Raw genomic sequence first — 27,001 nt, forward strand, 5'->3', positions numbered from 1 at the left:
ATTGGAAACAATTTAGTCCCTAAAATTACTAAAGTTTAAAATTTGTTATAATTTAGTCTCAATCGTAAAAAATCTCATCAAAATTATGTGTCAATTTTTGTCATATAACAATTTCTCGTTTATAATTTACAAATATATTTGGTCTCTTATTGATTTTCGATCTACATATATAAGAAATTATACAAAAAATTTCACTTCAAAGATGAATAAATTGTTATTAATTTGAAAGTAAGAGAGTTAATAATTTCAAACGAAAGTTTAGAGACTAAATGGTTACTTCAACGAAGTTACGAAAACCAAAAGTATTTGTTAACAAAAAAAGAAAAGATATAAAATTCAAACCTACCATTTTTCTAAGTAAGGTGATATAAAATTTCTTAATTCATGTACATTAAATAACTGAGAATTTAAATTAACGATTTTTTGATCCAACGTAAATACATTAAATAGTGGAAGTATGTTCAAGAAAATAAAATAAAATAAAATCATGATTGATTTATTCAAATCTGGTGAGATGGGAGAGAATATAATATCATTTGATTTATTCAACTGCTTCTGGGTGACGAGACGAAAGAAAGAGGAGGAGGAGAATTTTTTTCTCGTTTATACAATGCAGCGGGACCCACATTGGGTTTATAAAACGGCGTTTGCGTTTTGGACACATAACTATAAAGTTTACGTTTTTATTATAAAGTCTTTTTAATTACTTTTTTGCCTTTTGAGAAACTCGACACAACAATGAGCTTTTCCGATGTCGAAGCCGTATCGAACGGCGACCCCCAGCCCCACCCGGACTTTTACCAAAACGTCGTCGTTATGCGTCACGGCGACCGCCTCGATAACTTCGACCGCTCATGGGTCGCCACCGCCGCCCGCCCGTTCGACCCGCCCCTTTATAAGGACGGCCTGGTTCGGGCCTCCGATACGGGTCGGACTTTCCGGAACCTTCTCGGGTTCCCTATTCACCGAGTCTTCGTTTCCCCTTTCATCCGCTGCGTCCAGACCGCCGCCCAGGTCGTCTCCGCCCTCTCCTCCGCCGCCCCGGACGCCTCCTCCGCCGTCAATCCCTCCCCACTGATTAAGGTCAGACGCACTGCACATCGTGTGGCCTTTTTCGTATTTATAGAAATAATTAATCAATCTCTTACACGTCGCCGGTTGACTTTTCTTTATCTTCTCAGCTGATGCTTCTGAGATTTTACGTAAGTTTCTTTCATGAAATTTGTTGGTTTTAAAAGTTCACTTAAGCGATTTTAGTTGACATTTTCAGACGTTGAGATAGTGATGGGTATGTCCGGTAGAGGTCGGGTGTGGCCAATTACGTTCCATGTTCGAACAATTAGGTTGAAAGTTTTTGTCGGATTGAGTCACCTTGCATTAGAAATGATGGGGTAAAACTGAAAGTAGTTCCATTGGGAACAGGGCGATGATTGAAGTTGAGATTTGGAGGCCACCAAAACCAAAAGTATTCTATCTTTTTGTTCATTAGTATGATAAAATATTTGTGAAGTTTCTTGTCTTGTCTTTTTCCTGTCCTCTTTGTGATCATTAGCTTTTCTGTGAAAGACAGATTTTAGTTCAAAATCAAGAAAACCAAACCATGACTTTGGTTCAGTTAAAATTGGCTTCCAAGAATAGTTATTTTGGTTCAATTTGCATGTATAATAAACGAATCATCATGGTTTAAATTTCGGTTTGGTGAAAAACCGAATTGTGAACGCCCACAATGTGCAGTCTCCTTGACAATGACAGATGAAGGTGACATCTCCTAACAAGTGTTGCTTGGAAAAAAGGTGTTGGAAAGTTCTTCTCAACTGCTTAAGACCAAAGATTTGTTCTTTGGTACAGAAAGTTCATTTCAATAATTGCAGCCTCAGACGATACTTTTCACTGTTTTGCTTTTGAACGGTGAAAATTGTTTTGTTTCTGTTCATGGAATTTAAAGGTCAAATTAGAGTGTTAATAGAGGCTTACTTTTAACTTTGAGATCAGTTTGACTTTTCTCCTCAAAAATCATTTCAACAACTGCTGCTCCACTTAACGTGCTTTCATTTTCTTACAAAGAGATCTTGACAAGTCTACAGCTGAAAAGTACGACTCTGAGAATATTTTAATTATTTGGAGAACTACTCTCTTCGACTTGTATGAATTCAAAGTTGATTTCAGATTGTTGCGAATCTTGAAGTTTGAAAAGAGGATGTAGCCTTCCCAACAAAACCAACTTATTTGGCTGTCTCAAGCCTCTTTCTGTACAGTTCAGTTCTCATGCTATTGCTAATGCTGAGTTTTGACTTGGGATCTTTCTGTAGGTTTCTATAGAGTATGGACTGTGTGAGATGCTAACCAATGTAGCAATCAAACCTGATTTGGCTCCAAAGGATGAGAACTGGGATTTCAGTATTCCACAGCTTGAAGCTATTTTCCCCACAGGCATCGTCAATGTCGACCGTTCCATAGAACGTGTATATAAAGAGGTACATATCATCAAATCGAATAAAATCATTATCAAATAAAGCTTCAATATTTCTGCCCCTGTTTGAACATTCCTAAGTAACGTGATCTCTTGGAAACTTCAGATGCCTCCATGGGAAGGGTCAGCAGAGGTTACTCGGACTCGGTACGTGCAATTGTTCCACACCCTTGCTGATAAATATCCATCAGAGAACTTGCTGCTTGTCACACATGGTAAGTGACTAAGTGGTATTTACGGTTGCTGCTAGGGGCGGACCAAAAGAAGGAAAAAGTCCCCTTAATTTGTCATAATTCAAAAATTATACACCAAAGTTTTATATTGAAAGATTATCCGTGCAAAAAGTTAAAATGTCATTAAGATGTTGTTTGTTCGTCGGTGTGTTTTCAGGCGAAGGAGTGGGGGTTGCGGTTTCCGAGTTTAAGGAAAATACAACGGTGTATGGAGTTGAGTACTGTGCATTTGTTGAACTTAGAAGGCCTGTTTTTCAGAGAGGGTATTCATTTGTGTTTGGAAAATTTGAGGCGATACTGAGAGAGGAGCAAGGTGGAATCAAATTCATTGAAGAATGAGACCACATCTTCCATTGAGAATAAATTATCAGACTCTATTATTTGCTGCTGCTTCTTTGATACTGTGACGCATTGGATTATCAAGATCTCTCTCTCTCTCTCTCTCATTCTCATTTTTGTTGGTTTTCTTTGAATAAATGAGTCTGGAATCTGTGATATTGTTTTAGAAAGTGATAATATTGTAGTGATGATTATTGTTAAGGAGAGAAAAAGAAAGTGATGTGAAGTCAATAGTGATCTAACCAACGTGACGTTTTATTGTATCTCATTCTATATGGTCTCCTTCCCCACGGCCATTCTGTTGTTTTGTTTTCTATCAGTTTGGTAATGATAAGATTTGTTTTCAGAAAAGAATTATATATTTTGCTTAGATACCAGGAAGTTGCACAATAGCGATGAGAGATCTTGTATTTTCACTCATTCAATTGGTTTAGCCATATATCCTCGACTAAAAATTAGATATTGAAATTCTTACTTTCGTATGTGGTTGAAAAAAAAGACTACCCTTGAACAATAACATCATGAACGTGATGTACAAGTATTTTTAGGAAAGTTTGAAAGTATTATTATGCACAAGTATTTTTAAGGAAAGTTTGAAAGTATTATTAACTTGTATAATGCTTTGGCCCGAGTATCTATTATTAGGCTCAAGAAAGTACTTAAAAGCACTTTTAAAATACTGATTAGTTCTAGATGGTCTATCATGGTTAGTTAATTCAGTTATCAAATTCTAGATCACATGGCAATATTAAATAATTTTCTATTATTTTTATTGATTTTTTTTCTTTTTGCTCTCTCTTCCCCTCTCTTCGTCTTCCTTCTTTTTCTCCAATTCTCTCGATTACATCCAAGATTTTCTCTCATCAACGCAGAATTGGACATCAATGGTATTGAACTTATGATTATTATGACTATAACAGTTACAATGAACAGTCACAATTGAGTCAATCACGTTTAATAGAAGTAGATAATATAGTCATTCTACCATCTAAAACGCATCTACATATTATTGTAGCATCTGTTGATGTACTTTATAGTTGAGTGGTATAGAAGAGATGATGTACCTGATCTTTTAAATGAGATCTCTATTTCGATATCAACGAGGAGTATACTATGGTCACAGCAATGAGATTTGTGGAATTAAAAGTGTTTTTGTGTGTGTCCAGAAACATAAGAGTACTAAGATTAATTTTCTAAAACAAAATGTAACGAAGACTTCATTTCCAGTACTCATCGGGAAAATTTGATACCAGCTGTGTCATCGAATGAACGCAACTCAAAATTTCCAGCAATGAAGGAATCAAGTCTGCGAAAAATGGGTCTCCTCAATATACATATCCACAATAATCAACTTGAACAACCCTTGTATCATCCTTCAAACAGGTCGAAACAACGACTCCAACTCCTATACCTGAAAACATTACCCACATCTACACAATTTCCATAACTAATCTAAACTAAACAACATAGAAAAAGGGAAAATTGTTCTTCAATTACCATGAGTGATAAGCATGATGTTCTCATAATGGTTATTATCTGCTAGACGCTGAAAAACCTCTTGAAATCGACACCGTATGGCCGTGGGGAGCTCTCCAAATTGTGGCATCTGGAGGTGAAAATTTTGATTATAAACTAATTAAGTACAAGTACTAGTACTATTACTGCAAATGATTTGTGTTTTTTTTTGTACCTCTTTATATACAGGTTCTACGGAATGGTCGTCATAATCAGGGGGCAGTACAGTTTGAAGGTCTGTGGAGCTGAAACCCCACTTCCAATCCCTTGGAGCCACTTCTGCTGGGATTGCTTTATAGTTTAGCTTCTCACATAATCCATATTCTACGCACACCTTCAATCCATATTCTCATCCTTCAATCTGTTTGTCTAAATTTTCCAATTTTACGACCTGATTAAAGTTCTCGATTCTTGTTTCTGGTTTTTTAGAAGCTTGAGCCTTTGCCAATTATTTATGTTTTTTGTTTAAGAGAAGTTACCCAAAGCAACTACGTTTTTCTTTATTATAAAAACAGGAAACAAAATTGTATAGCAGGGTATATGATGGCCGATCTTAATCCTCAAATATTCATGGGAAGTCAAAATCTGGGCGGAGTCTAACCTTGAGTTGGGCGTGAGCGGCGGAATCACGGTGGCCGGTTGCAGTAGAGTCGACGGCGGAGACAACTTGTGCGGCCGTCTGAAGACAACGAAGGAAGGGAGAGACGTATACCCGGTGGATCGGGGATCCGAGATGGTTCGTGAGGATCCGACCCGTGTTGAAAGCCCGGACGAGGCGTCTTCCATGAGGGGCGGGTCCCATGGACGGGCCGTCGTGGCCGCCCATGATGGGTCGGAGAAGTCGAGACGATCACCATGACGCATAACGTCGACGTTTTGGAAAAAGTCCGGGGAAATTCCGTCCGCGCCTGAGGAGTCCATTGTCAGAGAAAACGAAACCAATGGCGAGCTTAGTGGAATACGGCGGCCGGATGAGTCCAACACCAAATGTCAAGCTTGTGCTAAATAGTCGCTTAATAAATTTAGTGATTAAATCCATATCAAACTATATTATATATAATTGCATCAAAACGAGGCAAGCTTATAAGTAGTTGGTATATATATTCAATTAAGAAATTAAGAAGCTGTGATTAGATTTACATCCTTACATATAGTATTAAAAAAAATTATACACTAATGACTTTATCAAATTATCTTTAATATTTTCTCTTAATTCTAGTCCTTTTTTAACTATCTCTTTGAATTATAAAAATTTAAATCGAATTATATGCATAATTCAATGAAAATTAACACGTTTTCCTTACTAAGGATCTATCTCAGCATTGTATTAAAAAAAAACAAACATAGTTAAATTAGTTATTCAAATTCTCGTGGTTTTTTCCTTTTTGTAATTGGTTTGGTCCACAGATCAAAACCGAAGTCGTTACTTCGGTTCGGTTCGGCCGAAAACCGAATGATCGCCCCTGCGTTTAGTAGGGTAGAGGCGCCACATTCAAACCCCTCCCTCAACGAAGCTAAATCTCCGGCGCTTCTAACCAGTAACCGGGTAAGTTGCCGACTGCTCTCTTTGTGTGTGTTTGTATCCGTCCCCGCCGACCAACCCCTTCCTCTCGTGGCGGCTATCGATAAACCATTTTCGCTTCTGTTTTCATCTTTTCTTTTTCTCACTTTACCTTTGTATTGGTTGGTCTTTCGTTTTTTCTTCTCTTCTTGCAGCTGTCAATTGATAGCCTTTGTTGTTTTGCAGCAATTTAACAAATTGTTCCAACAAATTACGTTCTTGGAGTTTCGACGCACAAGATGGGGTCTGCATCAAAAAGGTCGAAAAAATCACAAACAACTGATAGTGGGTCTGAAGATTTTGAAGACATGGACGATTTGGAACTTGCTGTAAGTTGGTTTTTCTTTTTGGTATATAGTAATTTCTTTTCTCACTCCTTGTTTAATTGAGCTTTGTTACTAGGCTGGGGAAGAGGAATACTTCAGCGACGAAGATGACAATTCAGAGGACGAAGAACAAGTAGACGAGGACGAAGAGGACGATGATGAAGAAGAGGATGAGGAGGAAGTAGAAGAAGAAGATGTAGGGGTGGAGGACGGAGATTGGAGTGCTGAAGAAGAAGCCGGTGGTGTGCAAAATGATGACCATAATGATGCTGAAATGGAGGAACTTGAAAAAGAATATATGAATCTTCGTCATCAGGAACAGTAAGTGTTAAATTCTTTTCATTGCTGCCTTTTGCACATAATAAATCAGTGCCTGTTTCCAATTCCTGGACTTATTCGTGCGCCAGAAAAGAATATAAATGAATACGTAAATTGTGTTCTCCTTCTAGTGTTGTCTTTTTTCTTTTTCTTTTTTTTTCAGACGGCAAAACTGCACCGAAAATGGTCTTTTAAAGCCCACGCTTTAAAGTTGCTCGTGCAAATAAAAAATTATTAACAGGAACAATCATATTTGCCTATGTTTATCCTAAAGTTCTTGTCTCTTTTATTCACAGTATTTTCATGCAATAACTCAAGTTATCCTTTTATTTTAGCATTTTTAACTTTTGAGTTTTTGATGTGTGGTTTTGTCAAATTTTCCTATCATTGCATCTTTGGTGTGTTCAAATTTTCCTGCGTTATTGTTTGATTCAGAGACATTTTGAAGAATTTGAAGCAACACAAGGATGAAGATCTTCTTAAAGGTCAAGCAGTGAAGAATCAAAGGGTATGTCATATTTTCTGTGCTTCAATTACATGTTCTACTGAAGTGGTTCATTTTTTAGTGCAATGTAACATAATTGCAGAAGTTCTATTTTGTCTTTACAGTTTGCTGGACGGTCTAAGATTCTAAGAATATTTCCTTTCTGGTTTCAGGCTTTGTGGGACAGAAGTCTTGAGTTGAGATTTTTGCTTCAAAAGGCATTCTCCAATTCAAATAGATTGCCAAAGGTCTCTTGGTAGAACTACAATTCTTGAAATCTATTCTTTTATAGTGTCAAGTGAAAATTTTGTTCAAAATAGTCTTTGACCTGCAGGAGCCAGTTAAGACCTCATTTTGTGAGTTAGACAAGGCTGTTGAGGTGGCATATTCAGATTTGATTACATCATCAAAAAATGCATTAAATTCTTTATTGGAACTACAAGAGGTATGTCGTTTTATTGAAAATTGTACCTTACATCTATGATGTCCATGGTTGATATGTCTTCTATTAACCCTACGGTACTTTGTTGTGACAGGCTTTACTTGAGAATAATAAGCATATTGACCAAGCGACCGATGGTATGAAAAATTTTGGTCTCTGTATCTTTCTATGTCGTATATATCTATATCATGCATAATATGGTATTAGCTTGTTGGAGAGAGAAGGGGGAACCAACTTTGATGGGATGATTGGGTTCCTTTACTGTTCATTTGTTTCAATAATGGGAGCTCTGATTGTGCTTATAGCAGTGGGCTTGTTAGGTCAATGATGTGCTGTAAATCTTGTCTTGGAAGTTTTGTTGGGCATGATCATCATGATTTTATGAATTGCATATTGCTAGTGCCCCATTTTCTTCTAGAATCTTAACATCTTAAAATATGCATTAAGATTATTGTGCTTCTTATGGATCTGTAAGATGTCATTAGAGCTTTTTCTTGTTGGACTGATGAAACTGAAAATGTTTGTGTAAACCAATGGAAATATATTGGGGCATGAGTTGACTCTGATAAAGCTCTATCCTTCTTCTATAGGCCATCCTGGAGGATCAGTAAAGCACTTGGAGTCTTCTAAAACCATAGATACTCAAACTGAAAATGATGAAGATTGGTCCCGAGTCGCTCAGATGAATCAAAGGTACTCCACTACTCCCCTTTTTCTTAACGAAAAGCCATTATACTGGACTCGTATTCACCTTTCATTGAAAAACTAGTATAGTTTGAATCTGTTTAGCCATCAGACGATTACTTTGAAGAAAGGATTAGGTTGCACAGGGGCTTAGTTTTGTGTAGGTAGCTGGTTATAGTTTGATGATGAATCTTTCCTGTTTCTTAATGCTATATAGGTGTTGGAGGTCATTTCCTCTCTTGATATTGAAACAGATTAATTATTTTCGACTTGGTTTCATTATCATTCCAAAGCTTTGCATCCCCCCACCACCCAATAAAGTTTATTTATGTAGCTTCTAGGGAATGGATGTTGAGTAAGGCATACGTGTTGGTATGTTGTAGGATAGGTGCTTTCAGAGACAAGTCAATCGACAAATGGCATAGGAAAACACAGGTTACAACAGGTGCTGCAGCTATAAAAGGCAAACTGCAGGCCTTCAATCAGGTTAGCTCCTCCCATGTATAAACCATGCTTGTTTTGTGCGAGAGAAGAAAGGTAGCATGACTTACTTGTAATGCTGATGGTGACACAACACAGAATATTAGTGAACAAGTAGCTGCATATATGAGAGACCCGAGTAGGATGCTTAATCGGATGCAACTAAGGAGATCGACCGTACAAGTATTTGGGACGGTAAGAAACAGTAACTAATTGTCCTGTAGTACTCCATTTCCATTGTGCTAATGCTATTGTATGGCTGCGGATGGCAGGTCGTTGACGGAGCCAAGAGCAAGCCACAGGTAATACTGATGGTGGTTATTTATTTAAATTTTCAATAGTATTTGATTATCAACTGTTTGTTTTGGATTAGGAAGCAGAAGCTGAAGGAGGAGGTGACCCTGAGCTTGTGGATGACTCAGAATTTTATCAGCAATTATTGAAGGAATTCTTTGAGACGATTGATCCAAATTCATCTGGTAAGGATTGTGTGTATGTGTAACATAACAAAAGTAGTTATGGATGTTGATGGTGTTTGTGAATGTTGTGAACAGAGACGGCGTTTTATGCACTGAAAAGGCTGCAAACGAAGAAGAGAAAGATAGTGGATCGGCGAGCCTCGAAGAGTCGAAAGATAAGGTGAGTTTGTAATTCCATGGTTTGTTGGTTCTGGTATGAATATGAAAATTGATTAGTGTTGTACTTGTACTGGTTGTAGATATAATATACACGAAAAGATAGTGAATTTCATGCCTCCTCTGCCGCTGGATCTTCACGAGGCCACTCCCAAACTAATCAGCAACATCTTTGGCTTGAAACTCCACAACCCAACTACAACTGCAACTACAACTGCCATTTAGTTTAACACTCTCTTTTTTGGATTTTGTCTTTTTACTTTCTCGTTTATTTCTTAGGCTTTCCATCATTCTTCTTCCTTTTTTATGTGGAGAATTTTATTTACATACTTTGGGGTGCAAATTCGCACTGCAACCTTTAATAGGAGGTATGTGCTTTTGAGCTATGTTTAAAGTTGGGGAATGAAATATTAGATATATATACTTACCTTTTTATTTATTTATTGTTCTCTCAAATATGCCATCTGAAAATGGGTGAGCTAAGGGCACTCGATTTGACTAGCTACTTATCGTCTGCCATTACTCAAATATCTCAAAACGAATATATACGATTTAAATAAATTATTATATAACAAATGTTGAAGTGTATGTTACTCAAAATTATTATAGTTTAGGTCAATTGACATTGAAGAAGCCAATTTTGACTTCTGAAAAAATAATTTTGTCGAAATTCATCCATTTTCTAGCTGTTTTCGTTAATTTCTGTTTTTATAGATCAATAACCAAAACATAGAATAATAACATGCAGAAATTTTTTTCTTGAATACCATTGATGGATAATAAATTATAGCAAAATATATATTGTATTTGTAATTGTTTTTTTTTTTAAATACATACAAATATTTTTGAAAGAATGAAATTACCCATTCACAAGAAATCTAAGTTTGCGTGACCGGAACTGAGGAGAGAAGAAAAACAAGGATTGACGACTAAAATAAAGAACGATTTTAGCAAAATAAATAAATAAATAAAAAAGAAATTGTTGCTTTTGGAAGGTTATGGAAATACAAAATTAAGCAGTAAAGTAAACTATGTGAGGTGAGCTCATTGCTATTTGCTACGCCACAAGGTAAAATAATATCAAGACTCATTTCATACATAAAGTATCGAATTATGGGGTCAATAAAAAGGAATCGCCCCCCCTTCCTGATGACTCTTTTACCATCCATCCAAGTCCAAGGTTCACATAATCAGTCTGTGTTATGGCCTGGCCAATCCGGAGGCTTGACTCGACCCGAATCGACTTGTGCTGTGAAAATTGTGTAGTCTCTCCAAAATTGAATTCCTGAAACTGAAGGTAAACACTAAACACAGCCACCAGCCCAGCAAACTAATCGAAAACTCATTCATCTCGTGCCCTTGGACGAACCCCCAATCCACTCCTGATACTAGCCCCAATTTCCATCACGTCTTCCACCTGCAACAACACAACCCACAAATTTTCAAACCCCTGATTTACTATGTTACTACTTTTGTTTCCCAAACAAGTCCAAAATGTCGGTATGCTATGAATAATAACGTCTTTCCAGCACAACCATTACATATTGGATGAAAATAATGCCTCATTACTAGAGTTCTTTCTCCTAAGTTCAGTCATGAAGACATTGAGATCTTATTTCTATCGTAGCCATGAACGCTTTCCTACATAAAAGTAGCATACCTCTTGACAGAATCAATCTGCCAATCAAACTAATGGCAATGAAGCTATGATATGCATGAAAACAAAGACAAACCATCCCCACTTCTAAACAGAACCTGATGACGGTAGCGAAGATGCAAGAGTATCCATCTTCTGTTATTCGTATGACTGAAAACATCAACTGTTCACTTTTGCATTGCACTAGCTAACAGAAGACTTCAAGGCAATGGTATATATATAACTTCTTATGTTAATATATCCTCACTCGTGAACCCAAAACCTTAATGATTTCTATAATATAAGAGAAATTTATCAAGAGAATCCAACACTATGAAAACAGTACTTCGTTCCAGTGTAGAGCAATACAGAGTATATGATTTTCCTTTATATATTCATGGTGTTGGACTTGACTTTGACTCCAATACTCTATGGAAATACGAGGAACTTGGGTTAAATTCTCACATCAAGCTTCAAACCTTCACCAGAAGGGCAGTACCGTTTGAAGGCTGTAAATGATTAATCATTCTAAATACTATTTAACTTGTATGTCATTTCCAAGTGTACCAAGCATTAAGAGAGAATAAATTCTATCCCTTCAACTTCAAATTTTTCATCAAATAAAATCTTAAATCTAACAAGCGTTGTTATTGTTTGTTACTAATACCTCTTTAAGACTCAATTAGAAAATTGTTCATAAACCAACCAAAAGTCACTTATAATTCATCCAACAGAATATTTATATTACATGAATGTCCAATGCAACTACGAGCATACTTGAACCTAAAATACTCCAGCTCAACAACAAAATACCCAAACCTAAAAAGCTAATATCGCAAAAATGTAGCTTCAGCTAATTACATACAGATTTTTTTTTTTTAATGGAACTTTTATTATTAATTTCATTACTTCCTCTCATGTAGGATGTAATTTGCTCAAAATAAACAACAGAGAAGTTAACCGAGCTGTTCAAAAACTAAAAATGACTTTTATTTGCCTAAAAATTAACTAAATACACGGCCTACAAACAAACATAATCTGGACGAGGCAAGTTCCCTTCAAAATACATACATGAAATTTTATGCCAAGGGGCGATGAAAGGTCAAAGCAAGATTAATCAAAGTTGTTCAATTAGCATCTGACCTAATCCAAAGTCGGGGGGAGGGAGAAGAAATGCGACTGGTAAATGCAGAGTAGGAAAGTGACCTTGTGAATGCCGGAGGCTTTGAGGGAAGCGATGGCGGATGAGGCGGCGGCGCCGACGAAAAGCGAAGCAACGGCGAAGGCCTTAAAGGGCATGAGGCTAGAATTGCCGATGAATCCTCGCCTGAAAGAGGCTATTCCCCAACCAAATTGAGTTGCGCCGGCCAAAGCCCACCACCAGTGGGCGTTGCTACCACCGTCTCCTCCGTTATCCTCCATTTGTCTCTCCGGTTTCCCTCAGCTAACTCTCGCTTAGCAATTTAGAAGTGTTTTATGGGCTAAATGGGCCTGGGCCTGGATGTTGCTAGGCTTCAAGTCTTTGTGGGCTAAAACTTCATCCCCTCTCATAAATTATGTTCATCACGTCGGCGCCACGCCACCAACACCACACGCCCCTCTCCCACTCATGTTTCACTTCAAAATTATACATTTTACCTCCTACTTTCAACAGTCAGCCAAAGGCCCAGTTCGCTGACGTTGTCCAAATAGTCAGGCCACTTGGGCCTTTGTCCAATGTGTTGTTGGGACTTGTTATAATTTTTCAAGCCCACGAGGGAGGAAGAATGCTATAAATAAATTAAATTTACTCAACCTATCAACTTAAAACTTTTGGGTTGAATAGTGGTTTATTTATCTTGTATCAGGATGTGAGGTCTTGTATTCAAACCCTTACATGATTATTTCCTCCCTATTTATATTTAATTTCACTTAGGATAATTTTTCCCACGGTTACCATTGGTGAAATTCTTATAGGTACAAGTATATTTATTGAGTGAGTGAGGATTCGAACTAGAGTTTTTTTATTTTTTTAGAAATAGGTGCCTTGATTGAGCAATAGTAAAATTGACTATTATATATCATTTGATTAGTAATTTAAAATATCATCACGTCATATTTTATAAATTCATTTTCAGAATGCTCTCAAATAAATTCTCTCCCTTTTTTTTTCTAAAATAGAAATATTAGATAAAAAAAAAATCCTCTGCGCAGTTATAATTTCAGGTGTAACTTTTTGAAACATTGAGATTGGCAATTTTGAAAAGATTTGAAAGATTTTGGTATATTTTCCTTTTTGGGTTCTTTTTATCTTTTGTATGCATGACATTGTTAAAGCACTAGATGCTTGAGAATCTCAAGCTGCACAAAAAAAAAAAAAAAAAAAAAAAAATCACTACTTCAAGTTTCACATTCTTTTTCTTTTCTTTAAAAAAGCGATATATACTTTAAGACAGTCCCTTTTTTTTTTCCTTTTTTAAGATCTATATTTCAATAGAAGTTGAAGTTGAATCTGTCATAGTAATTTCTATACCACCGTACTTTTCAACTCAAATTTTCGACCCCTTCATCTATTTATCTTCAATAATATCTTTTACTATGGAATGTACTGTTGGAAGGTGAGGCCGTCGAGCAAGTGGGTTGAGCTCGATAGTCAAGATTTACGTTGAGCTCTTAAGTCGGGTTGGTGGCTTACTCCTCCAGGGAAAAGATTGTATCTGAACTCATCATAAACGAGTTTAGGCATTATAAGGTACATTCAATAGTAAATAGTATGTCATCGATCTAGAGAATAGTTCAACAGTTTGATAAGATGGACAACTACCCACTTATCCCCTATAAATACACCACCATTCAATTGCATTATGTATAAAACCTGTCTGAAATTGATATGTCCATCTCGCATCTAAAATTAACTTAAAAATCAGAATGTTCTACCTGTTTTTACAAGTGTCTCGCTTGTAGCTAGCTCACACACGACTTACTAGGACACAATATGCATCACCCCACGGCGTATATGGTAGATTTCAACATCTTAACATATACGTTCCAACCTGCAACATTTTAGTCCTCATTTTTCCGTAAATAACTAGTGAGTGATGTATTTTTTAAGGTTTAAATGGAATGTTGATCGTGGTATTTAATTTTTGGTGCATAAATTTATAGAATATATGTTTTGAGTGTGGAATAATTAAAAATGAGAAAAATAGGGGAGGGGGGATTTGATTCGAGTAAATAATGTAGAGATGATTGGGCGCGTGGGTGGAGAGTGGAGAGTGGAGAGAGAGTATCCAATGATTGTGGACAAGTGGGCTGTCTGGGGGAGGAGAGACAATGCAACACACACGAGTGCAATGATGGGACCACGTGTTGTCCCTGCCATGTGAACTTCTGCATGTTCCCCACGTGACCTCCACCCCTCTCTTCTCCCCCCCACCCCCACTCTCACTCCCCTCCTCCACGCGCCCACCGCCTTTTATTTAATTCTTCCTCCTTAATTTACTTTGTTGTCATCTACATCCTTAATTACTTCACTTTTTTAAGTTTCGTTTTCAACTATTTCACCTTTTAACTAATATTATATTTACCAGGTTTCTAAACTTTTTATTTTGTGGTTTATTATTCAATATATTTTTTGATTTTCACTTTTGTGTTCAATATGGCCTTGGCCTTTCATTGGATAATCATTTAATTATTTGTTTTGTATTTTTTTTAAATTATACTTGATTTCACATGATTTGTTGGTATGTTTTTCGTATTTCTTGAAATACGTATTTAAATATTTTGACTTAGATTTTAAAAGTATGCTTAAAAAGTAAATAACACGAAAAGGTATGTTTATATGCTTAATTTTTAAAATAACAAAGTGTAGATCTTTTCTTTATACTATTAATATGACATTTGACCTTTAAGAAACGACGAAGATGTTTTTAACTGCTAAGCTATACTCTACTCAGGTTAGCTTTTATGTTGTAAGCTAATAAATTAGATGTTGATTATAATATTCCATTTGTCATTGAAAGAAAAACAGGTTGAAAAGATGAAGAAAGTGATAGAGATATCATTAATTTTATGTGTGTGTATGTTCAACTTGCCATGTTATAATTTTGTAACTCCTGACTAATGACAATCACACATGATAAACTATAATTAAAAGAGAATGACAATCCATGATAACTTTTAAATAATACACAACATACAATAATTTAAACTCTTGTCTACAAAGAATGTAATAAATATAATCATTTGAACTATTTTATTATGCATCTCTAGAAAAAAACATATTATATATTTCGAATAAACCTTAGTTTTTATTTGTATGGAAGAACCAAATTCAACACCATAGATTCCACTAAAAATGCTAAAATATATATGAAAAACAAAAATGAATTGCATGCTATGACTTAAAAATTAAAATAAATAATTATTTTAAAACGAATTAAACATAATAATTCTTATTTATATATCAAGGATCTTTTCATAATATATTATTCATGAACTTTTTGGTCGGCACGTCCCAGCAGAAATTTATCTAGATTTTAAATATTAAAATAAGTCACAAAAATTCATAAATTAAAAATTCCTAATTCTACACGATGACTTTTTATTTCAACAATTTGACGGATACGTAAAATTGGAGGGGAAAAAAAAAGTAAAAAGAGAGGTAGGTGGGCCCAAACGAATCGATTTCCTGAGATTTGATTGATAGGAAAGAGTAGCATTCCATTATCATCTAGAAGCTTTCCTTCAAAATGGTCCACACATTAAAGATAAATAGATATGTGAAATAATCCATTAATTTCCCTTTTTTTTTTAAAAAAAAAAAAGAAAGAAAGAAAGAACCAACTCAAGCACGTCAATAGTCTACGTGTGAGTGTGACAATTCCATTTACACCCTGCTGTGCTGACTTTATTTTATATTTAATTAATAATGATCTCTAATTTCTGTGACAAATTTATGCTGTTCTTTTTTCCCCTTGAGTACGACGGATAAATGACTTTATTTTATCAATTATTGTAGAGTGAAGAAATCCACACTAATCTTGGAAATCATTCCCAATTAATTGATAATTTCTATCAGTCTCATTTTTGCTCGCCCTGCTTCTTTTTAAATGTTGCATGCAGCTTAATTATCTCAATTTAAATACAATTCTCCCTCGAACCACTATTAGCAACACTCAATAGTAATTATTTCATTCCAACTCCAACTCAAAAAATAATTTCAGTTGACACTCATTTCACATTTTTTTTATTTCAATTTACTTTCAATATTCACACGTGATATCTCTCCATGTATACATCATTAATATTTTTAGCTATATACGTTTATGAGATAAAAAAATAATAATTTAAATATTATTTTTAGCTTTTGTTTGTTATTTGGTATATCTACTCTCAAAATATTGAGTTTAGTTTAATACATTTGATTTTGATAATTTGAACCATTGTAATTCAAAACACCATTTTTTTGTCCTAGTCTATTAAAAAATGACCATATTGTTGAATCTTATTTGCATAAGTCCTTTAACATAAAGTTGGGACTACCGTTCAAAATTTTTTTTGAATGTTGCGTTGTGCTAAGACAGTAATAAAAAAGAATAAAAAATGAAGAGACCAAAACAATAACTTTTAAAATTTACATAGACCAAAATGAACATTTTCAATGATCCAAGGTGAAGATCTATAATAAACGACACGTATAAATTATTATGGTAAGTCAAATAATTTGATTTCAGAAGTAACCCAAAGGAGGTGAAAAACAAATAGAATTTATTAGAAAAACGGACTGAATAGACTAAAATTATTAGGCGTTGATAGTACAATAACAAATTATATCTATCAAAACTAAAATCAACCGTTTAAAGAAGAAAACAGTCCATGCAAATGTAAAAATTTAAATACCATGTTGTGGTTTTAATTTTTTCTTATTTTTAATTTAATTTAATTTGTTAATTTGGTTAAGAATCGTAATGGAGCCCGTGATGGCTATAAGTCATGTCATGGTAGAAAAGAATTTGAAGAGAAGATGAAAATGATAAGGCAATAGAATAGCTTTTGGCAGATACCCCATAGCCACAGCCATAGGCCATAGCATCTCTAGCCAAAAAAAGTCACACCCACGACCCATCCTCATCATCCAAAACGTTTTTTTACGTCTCCCTTTATATTTAATTAATTACATTTATTCTTTAGGTACACTGATTATTGATTTATTTAGCAGCAATAATACATGTTTTTCTGTTAAATGCTTAATCGCATTGCGTTGCGCTACTTTGTCACTGATATAGAGTTGGATTTGGCTTGAAAAATAAAGGTTTTGCCATTTATTATATTATGTTTAATAATGTAGAATCTATGAAATAAAATGCTATATAATTGAAGCATTATTAAAATATTACCTTAAATGTCACTTTTAATGTTTCGTTAGATATTATTGACATACGTTTTAACTTTTAACTGTGTCAAAAAAAAAATACAAACGTGTTATCAGTTAATTCAAAAGTTAAATTACACATACATTATTCATTAGTTTCGGTCTAAAGCTAAAACCAAAATTATCATAGATTTATATTTTTTTGGTGTGCAATCTAGCACGTCTGGTTTTAAACAAGTTCAAATTACCAGTCACAACAAAATGTTTCTATTTTAATTATTTTGTCGGTTTGATTTAAAAATTCAGAATCTTTAAAGATTATATATTAAACTTACGTGTAACGAGTTAGAGGAAACAAAACAGAATTATTTTAATAATATAGTTGGAAGATAATGGAATCCAGAAGTCAAATCCCGTGTTTATTATTTAAAGAAAAAGAAAAAATGGTTTGAATTGGAAGTAGCGTTTGCATGTGATGGGGATTATGGAGAGTTTACTATTACCATCAGTTTTCCAATTGCTTCAAACTCGGTAACCTCCCCGGTTCAAACCCCCATAATAAATTGAACTCCACACGCGCCAAATGTATCACGCGCGCTGGGACCCCCGACATCTGAAAAACCTCTGGATATAACCAATTTGCCTCGTGATGTGGAGCTGTCAAGGGGTCGGGGCAATTGGGCCCCTCCTACCCGAAAGCCCACACCCATTGGCCCCTGGGCCCTCACTGCACGTGATTTTTTGAGTAGCACAATCATGAACTGATAATTTAATGCAAGCGCGTGGCTAATCGCACATATACTGAGTCAACTATGAGCGAGCGGGAAAGCCGCTTTTTCTTTTTGCACACAACATCACCCCAGACAAAAATTAAATAAAATAATAAATAAAGCTGTTTAAAATTAAAACTCAGTTACGATTTACGAACTGAGCTCAACTGAACTGTGTTGGTCTTGGTTTAACCATGGTTTGGTAACCGAGGGTTAAAACTTAAAACCCTAACAAGGGACAGAGGGCAGAGGGCAGAGGGCAGAGGGTAGGGTTATATAAAGCCATTTTATCATGATTGAGCCAATAGCCCCTCTGACACAAGTGATGATTAAATCTACACCCCTCGTGTCTGTCTCTCTCTCTCTCTCTCTCTCTCTCTCTCTCTTTATAATATTAATAATTAATTTCTCTGTGTGGCTGTATATATAGTCCCATCCATGCTTTTACTCTGCTGCAAAAGAAAAGCCTATGACATCTCTGCCGCAGCGCCTGCCCGTTTTCCCACCATTTTCTTTCCCCTAATTCAAACACAACCACTAACACTACCACTACCACTGCGACTACGTATTTATATTTAACTCTCTATTCCATCATTGCCTTTCCCTTCCTTTCCTTCTCTACTGCACCAGCACAATGGGTGGGACTGCGAGAGACGACGACTTGGCCCTCACTCTCACCTTAGGGTTTGGAGTTACCACTCAGCCCACTCACCTGCACAGGCCCCCCCACTCCATCCACAATCACCTACGCAAGGCGTCTTGGAACGAGCTTTTTCAATTTTCTGGTAATTTTCATTTTTCATTTCTCATTGTCTTCTTCTTCTTTCTCCCGCTCTACTGCTTCTCTTCGTAGATCTGTGATTTTTTTCCCTTTCCGTCAATGAATTCGTAAAACTTGCGTCTCGATTCCACGATCAGCCTGATTTGTTCTGGGAGAATTTAGTTAGGTTTCTGATCGAACCGTCGCACGGTTTTCTATATTTCTTTTTTTCAGATCGAAACGCCGATACGAGGTCGTTTCTTCGGGGAATCGACGTGAATCGGCTGCCGACGACCGTGGATGGCGAGGAAGAAAACGGCGTTTCTTCTCCGAACAGTACGATTTCTAGCATCAGCGGGAAGAGGAGCGAGAGAGAAGCGGTCGGAGACGAGGCCGAGGCGGAGGCAGAGGCGGAAGCCGAGAGAGCCTCGTGCTCGCGGGGGAGTGACGATGAAGACGGCGGCGGGGGCGATGGCGACGCCTCGAGGAAGAAGCTGAGGCTATCGAAGGAGCAGTCGATGGTGCTCGAGGAGACCTTCAAAGAGCACAACACTCTGAATCCAGTAAGTGGCAATTTGGTCATTTCCTTCGATTTTTCTCTGTCCGGTGGGAACTTGATGGGGATCGATTCCCTTCACGTACCGAAAACGAAAATGATTGGTGGCAATTCGGGTAATTATTAGGTTTGACGAGGGTGTTTTAGTCAATATCTTGTTCAGTTGTAACCAAAGGATCTAAATGCACTTTTATTGAGAAACTCCCTTCTTTTTTTTCTTGTACGTTTAACTTTAAATTGATTTATTATTTCTTTCTTCTAAATGTCAGAAGCAAAAGCTGGCACTTGCAAAGCAGCTGAATCTGAGACCTAGACAGGTGGAGGTGTGGTTTCAAAACAGGAGGGCAAGGTGAGTAAATTTCACTACAAACTCAGGGTAGTCCGGACATTTTACACAGCGTGGGTTATAAATTAGAAGTCAATTTATTCCATGTGCATTGTCCAAGGCTAGAATCATATTATACCAGAGGAGTTGTTGCTTTCGTAATTAATAAATGCTCTGCCACTGCATTTAAGAAGGATGGTAAAAAATGTCATACGAAGATTTGTTGCATCCGCCATCAATGATATTCTTCTTCACAAATCTGAAAATATACCAAAATGCCATCCACCGAATTGCACGTGATCAATTCTAAATATTGTTTTTGATGATTTTAAAGGGTAATAATGGGATTAAGTGGTGTGAAAATTGGATTGGATGGGCAGGACCAAGTTGAAGCAGACAGAAGTGGATTGCGAGTACTTGAAGAGGTGCTGTGAGAATCTAACAGAGGAGAACAGAAGGCTGCAAAAGGAGGTGCAAGAGCTGAGAGCACTCAAGCTCTCTCCACAGCTCTATATGCACATGAATCCGCCTACCACCCTCACCATGTGCCCTCAGTGTGAGCGTGTGGCTGTCGCCTCGTCCTCTTCGACCTCGGCCGCTCCGACCCGCCATCCACCGGCCACCTCACAGCGTCCCTCAGTAGCCATCAATCCGTGGGGGGTGTTGCCGATCCAACGTTGAAGGTTGTATTTTATCATTTTTCCTGCGGGGGATTGAGTTTGATGTTTATGGAATATGGGATGGAAAATTTTGTTTTGGTGGTGTGGTGATTAGGTCGGTTAGCTGCCAAATTCTCTCCTTAACAAAACCTAGTTAGATATTGCAGAGAGAGAGGAACGGACAATTAATTAAAGATCAATGGAGACCTTTTTATTTTCACAAACAATACTAGTGTTTAGAAAGCAATGATTAGAGCTCTTATCACATACTGAATTGTAGTACTCAAGAAAAAAAAAAAAGATTTGGATATACTAGTAAATAGGTGTAATTGGTATTTAATTTCTTAATGAATAAGCCAGCATCCTCATATTTATTGTATCTCAAAAAAAAAAAAAAATAATAATATAACTGCACCAAATCGATGAAAGGGGCCAGTTACAAAATTTCAGTAAAAATGCTATTCACTATACATTTTCAGAAGGAAAAAAGACAAATAAAAAGGAAAAAGCCTATGGAGATGAGATGAAAAGTCCATATTCCATGGGCCAAACAAGCATGGGCTTCCGAGAACGAGGTTTATTATGGGCCTCCATGATTAGTTCGCCCATTTGGGGCATTCATGTTGTTTTTTTTTTCTTCCGAGTATAACATGTTGGGGTGGGTTTGGCTGCAACGTTCATTTTGTATATATACAATATATTTCCTATTTAATCAATGGGTATTTCACGTCAACTAACTATATAATGTTATGAGTTTGGATTATTACTATTCAAGAAAAAGAATTTAAGAATAATATAAAAATATAAATTTATTTCAAAAAATAATGAATTATCAAATTCTTATTAAAAAAAAAAAGAATTATCAAATTCTCAGCTTATACTATAAAATTTGGTACTCTCGAATCTCGATGAGTTAAATATATATATTTTTTAATCAACGGGACACGGGGGATGAGTGGCATTTCGGGGAATTCTGGAAAAGGGCGCCATATGGGATGGGAAGACATATGATCTTAATCAGCAGATTCAGGATAATGTCTTCAGAATAACGGGAAACGGCCATGTTATAGCGTCTTCGCCATTGCCTCTGCAGAAGAGATGCTCGTTACTTGCTCAACGCCCTCTCTTACGTCCGGCCAATATCTTCCTCGTAAGACCTCTTCCGATTCCTATCTTTTTGAGTAATTTGGAACTTTCAGATGGGATGTACACGGATTTCTACTTGCATTTTCTGGGTTTAACGCCTTCTATCCATTGCTTGTTTTTCTACCTCCACATATTCACATTGAACCTCGAAGGACTCGGTTTTTACTTGTTTTGTTTCTTTGGATTTATTTTTGATAGATTTTGCTCTTACTTTAACTGGGTGACACGACATGGATTCAGATTAACAATATTTATGGGAATTTGCCTCGTATCATCCTGTTTGCTTTGCTCAGGAGCTGCGTGTACTATAGAAGTGCTATTCGTCGCCTTTAGTGATCTCTCCTGCCCCCTCTCCCCAATAATTCTTCATCTGCAAGTTCGATTTTTCGTAGTTCAGCTGCTCGATGATATTCGTTGGATTTATTTTTCACGTATATGATAAAATGGCAATCTGACTGTTCTTCACACATACCTGACTGAATTAGGTTGAATACTGGTTGATCTCTACTTGTTCCCTTAGTTTTACAAGTCTATTGACACCATCTGGCAGACAGGGCGGTTTCAACATGGACAACATCAAGAGATTTCATGATTCAAAATAAGCAAGTACGGCGCTACTGCTCCTGTCATAGTTTCAACCATAGCAGGTTAGACTTTGAGGACTGGTTGATCATTGTGATTTGTGTTTCATAGTGAAGTTATCTTATGATCAGATAAGTGCTGACCACAGAATTTTCCTTGCATGCTCAGGGGAGAGAATTCTCATATATCATTTTCTGATCAGAATTACAGGCGGAAGATTCTCCAATTTTTCTTATCAACCACAGTTTTGTTTCCAACTTGGCATTCTTCTGCCAAAACAAAGAGTAAGAATCCATATGATGAGAGGCGCTTATTAGAGCAAAACAAACGGATACAGAGAGAAAACAATGCACCTGATGACTTTCCAAGTTTTGTCAGAGAAGGTGTGTGTCCTGCTTCTAGTTCATAGTTCTATCTGTGTATCTTCAAGGCATTGACTTTATTACAAATTTTGTAATGTGGCTCAGGTTTTGAGGTTAAGGTAGTAGCACCAGAGACCTACGTAAAAGGTGACTCTGGGCTCATATATTGGGATATTGAAGTTGGTAACGGTGATTTCCCAAAGGACGGTCAGCAGGTTTTATTTTCTTCTCTTCAAAACCGCAATATCTTTTCTTGAATTTTCTCACAGAAACAATTTTTATCTGTTGGTGGTTGAATATCCAGGACTAGCAAGCCAATACAGTGCAGTTAAAAGTTCCCTTAATACTGTGAAATGAAGAATTATATTCTGTTCTTATTAGGTCTTAACTTTGGCATTTGTCACATATTTCTATGTTTAGATGATATTCTGAACTAGGAGAGACTTTAGCATATCTTTTCTGGTTTACTATCGGATGAATATTGTCTGTCAATGATTTGGCTTGTGTTTTAGTCTGTCCCATCTTATGACGTCACTTCAGTATGAAATGAGAGTATATAAGATGTCCAGCAAAATGAAGGTTAAATGAAAGTATGAAATGAGAGTATATAAGATGTCCAGCAAAATGAAGGTTAAATGAAATGTGAGTGGTAGAAATCTCTTATATTTTAGATTTCAGGATACTCATTTCAATCTCTGATGTCATCCAACAAGATTCACACCTGAAAGTTCAGTCATGTAAGAATCTTAGAAGGCAAAATTATGCTTAGTGAATGTTCACTTACAATTCTTGAAATATTGCTGATCAATTGTTGACTATTCTGTATAAGGTTGTCTGAAGTTTTATAAAGATGGTATATGCTTCTTTTACAGTAGTTGCTTGCCTTAGAATTCATTTTTGTATCACAATTCCAGTGCTGATTCATGGTCTAGTGATTTGGTCTTTCTGAAAGACAATGCTGGGTCTGAAAGGGTGGAATTTGCAGGGACAGAATGATTAATCGATCTCTGGAAATGTATAATAAGTGTCTTCTGTTTAACCTATATAATTGAATGAAAAGTTTCAGATGTTGATTGTAAAAAATAATGCACTGGCCTAAATGTAAACACTGACTTTGTAATTGTAATAAGTGATTGTTTTTCTTTTTATGTCGCATGGTTTTGACATTAGTGGAATTTCATGGTGTACATTGTGACTCCGAAGGTCCTTTCAGGTGACTTTTCACTACATTGGCTACAATGAGTCTGGTCGTCGTATTGACAGCACATACTTACAGGGTTCTCCTGCCAGAATCCGTGTGGGCACTAATGCATTGGTCCCAGGTAACTTCTTGAAATTTTCTAACTATAAGATGAAGCCCCACCCTGCCCATCCCCACCACCAGACACACACAAAAGGGGGAAAACAATCACCAATGTTGTAAAAGAAATAAGAGATTGATTTATGGCGGAAAATAAATGGATGGCATCTGAAATAGAATTGTTTCAGGATTTGAGGAAGGAATTCGTGGCATGAAACCTGGGGGAAAGAGGAGAATAATAATTCCACCAGAACTTGGACCACCTGTGAGTTCTCAAGAATATTATTCTTGCTTCAGTTTTGTATAAACATCTTAAATTTCTTGCAACTGATTGTTACATATGCAGCAATTTTGGTATGCAATGAAAGACCCATAATTGAAATGTAGGACTAACGAATATGAGTGCTTCCTGAGCTGGAATGACTTTCTACTTACTGTGTTATCCGAAGTGAATTTTATCTACTTTGACATAAGTCCATCCACTTCCATTGCTATAGTAGTAATTTCACTTCATATAATCCATTTCCAGCTAGATAAACCTCTATCTTTTACCATGAGATTGTTTATATTATTGTAGCAAGTTACACAAGGTTTGCTTGCATAGCAGTACATTCTCAATAGGTGCGCAAAAACTAATATTGGAGAAGAATATGTACTAGGTTAGGTTGGTTGTTAGGTAGTTCCCCATTCAAGATAAGGGAGTACTACAATGAGGAGCCTCAGAAGGCATTAATAAAAAAACAATTAAATAAAATAATAGGATAAAAGCAAAGTACAATGGGTGATGAGAAATTCGCCCCAGAAGGCAGCGTGATTGCAAAAATTTCCTCAAACCAGGTTTAATAATTTAAAAAAAAAGAGTTGTAGTTACAAAAAGATTATATTGCAAAGGAACTCCAAAAAAAATAGGAGTAACGACGGAGAGACTATGAAAGAGTACACCGAGAAAAACCTCAAAACTTGATACTCTGAAATTTTCTCCTATTCTTTACAATATAAGGTTCTGTTCCTTCAAAGCAAAATTCCGGGGAATGGACCTTACAATGCAGAAAACCTTAGGTTCTATATTTAAACCAGTGACCCACAAAGTAAGTGTTCCAAATAATCTTGAGGCTTGTTGGAAAAGCACCACAATAGGCAAAATTCCTTTTGGAGTTTATTTTAAGATCCCATCATGTGGGGACATTGGGAAAACAGGCCCTCTAGATTTTCATTCTCACTATTGCAAAGGACACACCAATCAGGAGAAAGGCAAAAGAAAGAAATGACGTTTTGGACACAATCAGTTCTGTTGACTCCTCTAAATGCCAAGGACCACATGAAGAATTTATTATCTTTGGGATTTCTTTCTAAATAGAGCTCTGGAACAGCCTTGGGTTAGAACACTCCGATTACGAGATGTAGATTCCTGAACCATCCAACCCCTAGATCAAAGAATCTTTACTGTTGCTTGGCCGGGAGTCCCCAACACATTCAAGAAATTGGCTCACTCCATCCTCTCTCTATCATTTGAACAACCTTCTATACTGAATATCTGAACCACCTATATTCACATTCCAGCAATTCTTGATTGACAAATTACGTGAGTGGCTAACTGATGAAGTCTAAAAAAAAGGTCACGTTATTAAGATATCTACACATCCTCCCAAGAAGAAATATTATCACCCTTTCCTGCTTTAAGAGAAAAGGAAGGATTAACAAAGATGTTATCTTCGGTGATGAGTCTCCTAGTGCTTCTTTTGCTAAGACCTCTTCTTTTGGCAGTATGCCAACCGCCCTCAAGAACCTCATACTGCAACCGTAGAGTGCTGTAAAGCACCCACTTGTGAAAATTTTTGTTCCCATTTAGAAACAATAGCCATATTCTTCTGCATAAATTTGACAAACCTAAGCCTCCATTAATCAGGTGAAAAGCTATTGAACTCCATTTAATTAAGTGAATTTCTCCTTCGGTTCACATCCTTCTTTGCATTATTATTCTACTTCTCATCCTCCTTTCCCTTGCACATCCTTTTGGAGTGAAAGTTATTTCTTCTTAAATATATATAAATTGACGTTCATTTTTCTCATAAGTAATATCCTCAGGAAGCTTGTGATTAAATTTCATAGAATGCTGCGGAATGGACATGACACGAGAGCATATTGCCCTGTCGCAGAGCCGTAGACTCACTTTTTGTCCTTTCTTATCTGCCAGTCCTGAAACTGGATTCCTGTAGTGTTCTACTCCACTTATTTTGTGCATCTTTTCCATGCAAGTGAAACAAAAAAATAAAAAATAAAAATAAAAATAATTTTGGATCCCAGTTATCTAAACAGACATGCAGATATACTCTATTGTTCTGTCTTGGAGTATATTTGTCTTCACTCTTCACTGTTCCCATATTTTGACAAGCTTATGAATACCCATGTCGACTCTTACTGCTTTAATTTATAAAGGCCGAATGCTCGCACTTATTTTCACTTGTCTTGCTGAATGACCTTGATGGTCACCATTTTTGTTATGTGTCTGTGGTTACTGTTTAACTATGTCAGTTGATTAGATACTTTTGATCATCCGCAGGTGGGGCCTTCCACATTTTTCAGCTCAAAGCAGTTTGAAGTTTTTGATGTGGAATTGTTAAGCGTTCAGGATTGTCAGAGGAGGACAATAGCTTTTTACTCTGATATTGTCTGCAACTAGGAGTTGAAGATTATCTTTTTGGGAAACATGAATCTTTGAGATGAATAACCCTAAGCAGTCCATACTGCTAATGTATATCTGAATTTATTGCCTATTATGCTGATAGACCTTTTGGAAAATCAAATGACCTCCAACTCCACCCCCCCACCCCAGGTGAGATGTTCTCACAGTAATTGATCATTAGATTAAAGAGCAGATTACCAAGTTGCATGATACTTTTCTTTTTCAATGATCTTACCAATGAGATCAACTGGATATAGATTCGGCTCAATTATTAAATTAGAAAGAAAAATATGTCTAATCAATAGATTAGAAGTATGTTCCTTACCATTTGACAGTAGTATATTTGCATTTCTGGCAATTCTTTGAACATCTGATATTGATAT

The 27,001-nt window shown here is 36.3% G+C and overlaps 5 protein-coding genes and 1 pseudogene across 8 annotated transcripts; 4 read left to right on the top strand and 2 right to left on the bottom strand.

The window, feature by feature from the left end:
- Positions 1–552: 552 nt before the first annotated feature.
- On the top strand, positions 553–3,416 carry LOC111014950 (uncharacterized). Its single transcript, XM_022289832.2, has 4 exons — positions 553–1,083; positions 2,310–2,474; positions 2,577–2,685; positions 2,861–3,416. Exons 1-4 carry the CDS (start codon positions 739–741, stop codon positions 3,040–3,042), a joined length of 801 nt encoding a protein of 266 aa, XP_022145524.1. The 5' UTR covers positions 553–738; the 3' UTR covers positions 3,043–3,416.
- A 740-nt stretch (positions 3,417–4,156) lies between these two features.
- LOC111018829 (uncharacterized) lies at positions 4,157–5,539 on the bottom strand (annotated as a pseudogene). Its single transcript, XR_015790982.1, has 4 exons — positions 5,159–5,539; positions 4,733–4,891; positions 4,540–4,648; positions 4,157–4,453 (listed from the first exon to the last, which is right to left on the bottom strand). The product of XR_015790982.1 is annotated as an uncharacterized LOC111018829 (transcript).
- A 407-nt stretch (positions 5,540–5,946) lies between these two features.
- Positions 5,947–9,926, top strand: LOC111021585 (rRNA processing protein-like protein). Its single transcript, XM_022298603.2, has 14 exons — positions 5,947–6,103; positions 6,305–6,447; positions 6,521–6,765; positions 7,198–7,270; positions 7,420–7,494; positions 7,581–7,691; positions 7,783–7,825; positions 8,279–8,381; positions 8,756–8,858; positions 8,952–9,047; positions 9,125–9,154; positions 9,226–9,331; positions 9,407–9,491; positions 9,571–9,926. Exons 2-14 carry the CDS (start codon positions 6,358–6,360, stop codon positions 9,710–9,712), a joined length of 1,302 nt encoding a protein of 433 aa, XP_022154295.1. The 5' UTR covers positions 5,947–6,103; positions 6,305–6,357; the 3' UTR covers positions 9,713–9,926.
- A 506-nt stretch (positions 9,927–10,432) lies between these two features.
- Positions 10,433–12,576, bottom strand: LOC111014824 (StAR lipid transfer-like protein). Its single transcript, XM_022289658.2, has 2 exons — positions 12,330–12,576; positions 10,433–10,904 (listed from the first exon to the last, which is right to left on the bottom strand). The coding sequence occupies exons 1-2, from the start codon at positions 12,543–12,545 to the stop codon at positions 10,830–10,832; spliced, it is 291 nt and encodes a 96-aa protein (XP_022145350.1). The 5' UTR covers positions 12,546–12,576; the 3' UTR covers positions 10,433–10,829.
- Positions 12,577–18,565: 5,989 nt separating this feature from the next.
- Positions 18,566–20,917, top strand: LOC111014702 (homeobox-leucine zipper protein HAT3). Its single transcript, XM_022289508.2, has 4 exons — positions 18,566–19,030; positions 19,240–19,568; positions 19,831–19,910; positions 20,267–20,917. Exons 1-4 carry the CDS (start codon positions 18,880–18,882, stop codon positions 20,565–20,567), a joined length of 861 nt encoding a protein of 286 aa, XP_022145200.1. The 5' UTR covers positions 18,566–18,879; the 3' UTR covers positions 20,568–20,917.
- A 563-nt stretch (positions 20,918–21,480) lies between these two features.
- LOC111021016 (FKBP-like peptidyl-prolyl cis-trans isomerase family protein) lies at positions 21,481–26,830 on the top strand. Of its 3 annotated transcripts, none has more exons than XM_022297846.2 (7): positions 21,481–21,695; positions 22,242–22,338; positions 22,442–22,656; positions 22,741–22,850; positions 23,849–23,957; positions 24,124–24,200; positions 26,496–26,830. In XM_022297846.2, exons 1-7 carry the CDS (start codon positions 21,644–21,646, stop codon positions 26,613–26,615), a joined length of 780 nt encoding a protein of 259 aa, XP_022153538.1. In that variant the 5' UTR covers positions 21,481–21,643; the 3' UTR covers positions 26,616–26,830. The 3 variants fall into 3 exon arrangements, with proteins under 3 accessions (XP_022153538.1, XP_022153545.1, XP_022153554.1); XM_022297853.2 differs by having other exon boundaries at positions 21,485–21,695; positions 22,177–22,338; XM_022297862.2 differs by having other exon boundaries at positions 21,485–21,695; positions 22,246–22,338.
- The last annotated feature ends 171 nt before the right edge of the window (positions 26,831–27,001 follow it).

This window comes from Momordica charantia (genome assembly GCF_013281855.1).
Source record: "Momordica charantia cultivar OHB3-1 chromosome 5 unlocalized genomic scaffold, Mcharantia_2.0 BLBB01000005.1, whole genome shotgun sequence".
Taxonomy (NCBI): domain Eukaryota; kingdom Viridiplantae; phylum Streptophyta; class Magnoliopsida; order Cucurbitales; family Cucurbitaceae; genus Momordica; species Momordica charantia.

Coding starts and splice junctions, on each gene's coding strand:
- LOC111014950 (XM_022289832.2), top strand. CDS start 739: ATGAGCTTTTCCGATGTCGAAGCCGTATCGAACGGCGACCCCCAGCCC. Junction 1,084..2,309: donor ATCCCTCCCCACTGATTAAG/GTCAGACGCACT, acceptor ATCTTTCTGTAG/GTTTCTATAGAGTATGGACT. Junction 2,686..2,860: donor CTTGCTGCTTGTCACACATG/GTAAGTGACTAA, acceptor GTGTGTTTTCAG/GCGAAGGAGTGGGGGTTGCG.
- LOC111021585 (XM_022298603.2), top strand. CDS start 6,358: ATGGGGTCTGCATCAAAAAGGTCGAAAAAATCACAAACAACTGATAGT. Junction 6,766..7,197: donor AATCTTCGTCATCAGGAACA/GTAAGTGTTAAA, acceptor TGTTTGATTCAG/AGACATTTTGAAGAATTTGA. Junction 9,492..9,570: donor TCGAAGAGTCGAAAGATAAG/GTGAGTTTGTAA, acceptor TACTGGTTGTAG/ATATAATATACACGAAAAGA.
- LOC111014824 (XM_022289658.2), bottom strand. CDS start 12,545: ATGGAGGATAACGGAGGAGACGGTGGTAGCAACGCCCACTGGTGGTGG. Junction 10,905..12,329: donor AAGCCTCCGGCATTCACAAG/GTCACTTTCCTA, acceptor GTGTTGTTGCAG/GTGGAAGACGTGATGGAAAT.
- LOC111014702 (XM_022289508.2), top strand. CDS start 18,880: ATGGGTGGGACTGCGAGAGACGACGACTTGGCCCTCACTCTCACCTTA. Junction 19,031..19,239: donor CGAGCTTTTTCAATTTTCTG/GTAATTTTCATT, acceptor TCTTTTTTTCAG/ATCGAAACGCCGATACGAGG. Junction 19,569..19,830: donor AGCACAACACTCTGAATCCA/GTAAGTGGCAAT, acceptor TCTAAATGTCAG/AAGCAAAAGCTGGCACTTGC.
- LOC111021016 (XM_022297846.2), top strand. CDS start 21,644: ATGCTCGTTACTTGCTCAACGCCCTCTCTTACGTCCGGCCAATATCTT. Junction 21,696..22,241: donor GTCCGGCCAATATCTTCCTC/GTAAGACCTCTT, acceptor ACCATCTGGCAG/ACAGGGCGGTTTCAACATGG. Junction 22,657..22,740: donor TCCAAGTTTTGTCAGAGAAG/GTGTGTGTCCTG, acceptor AATGTGGCTCAG/GTTTTGAGGTTAAGGTAGTA.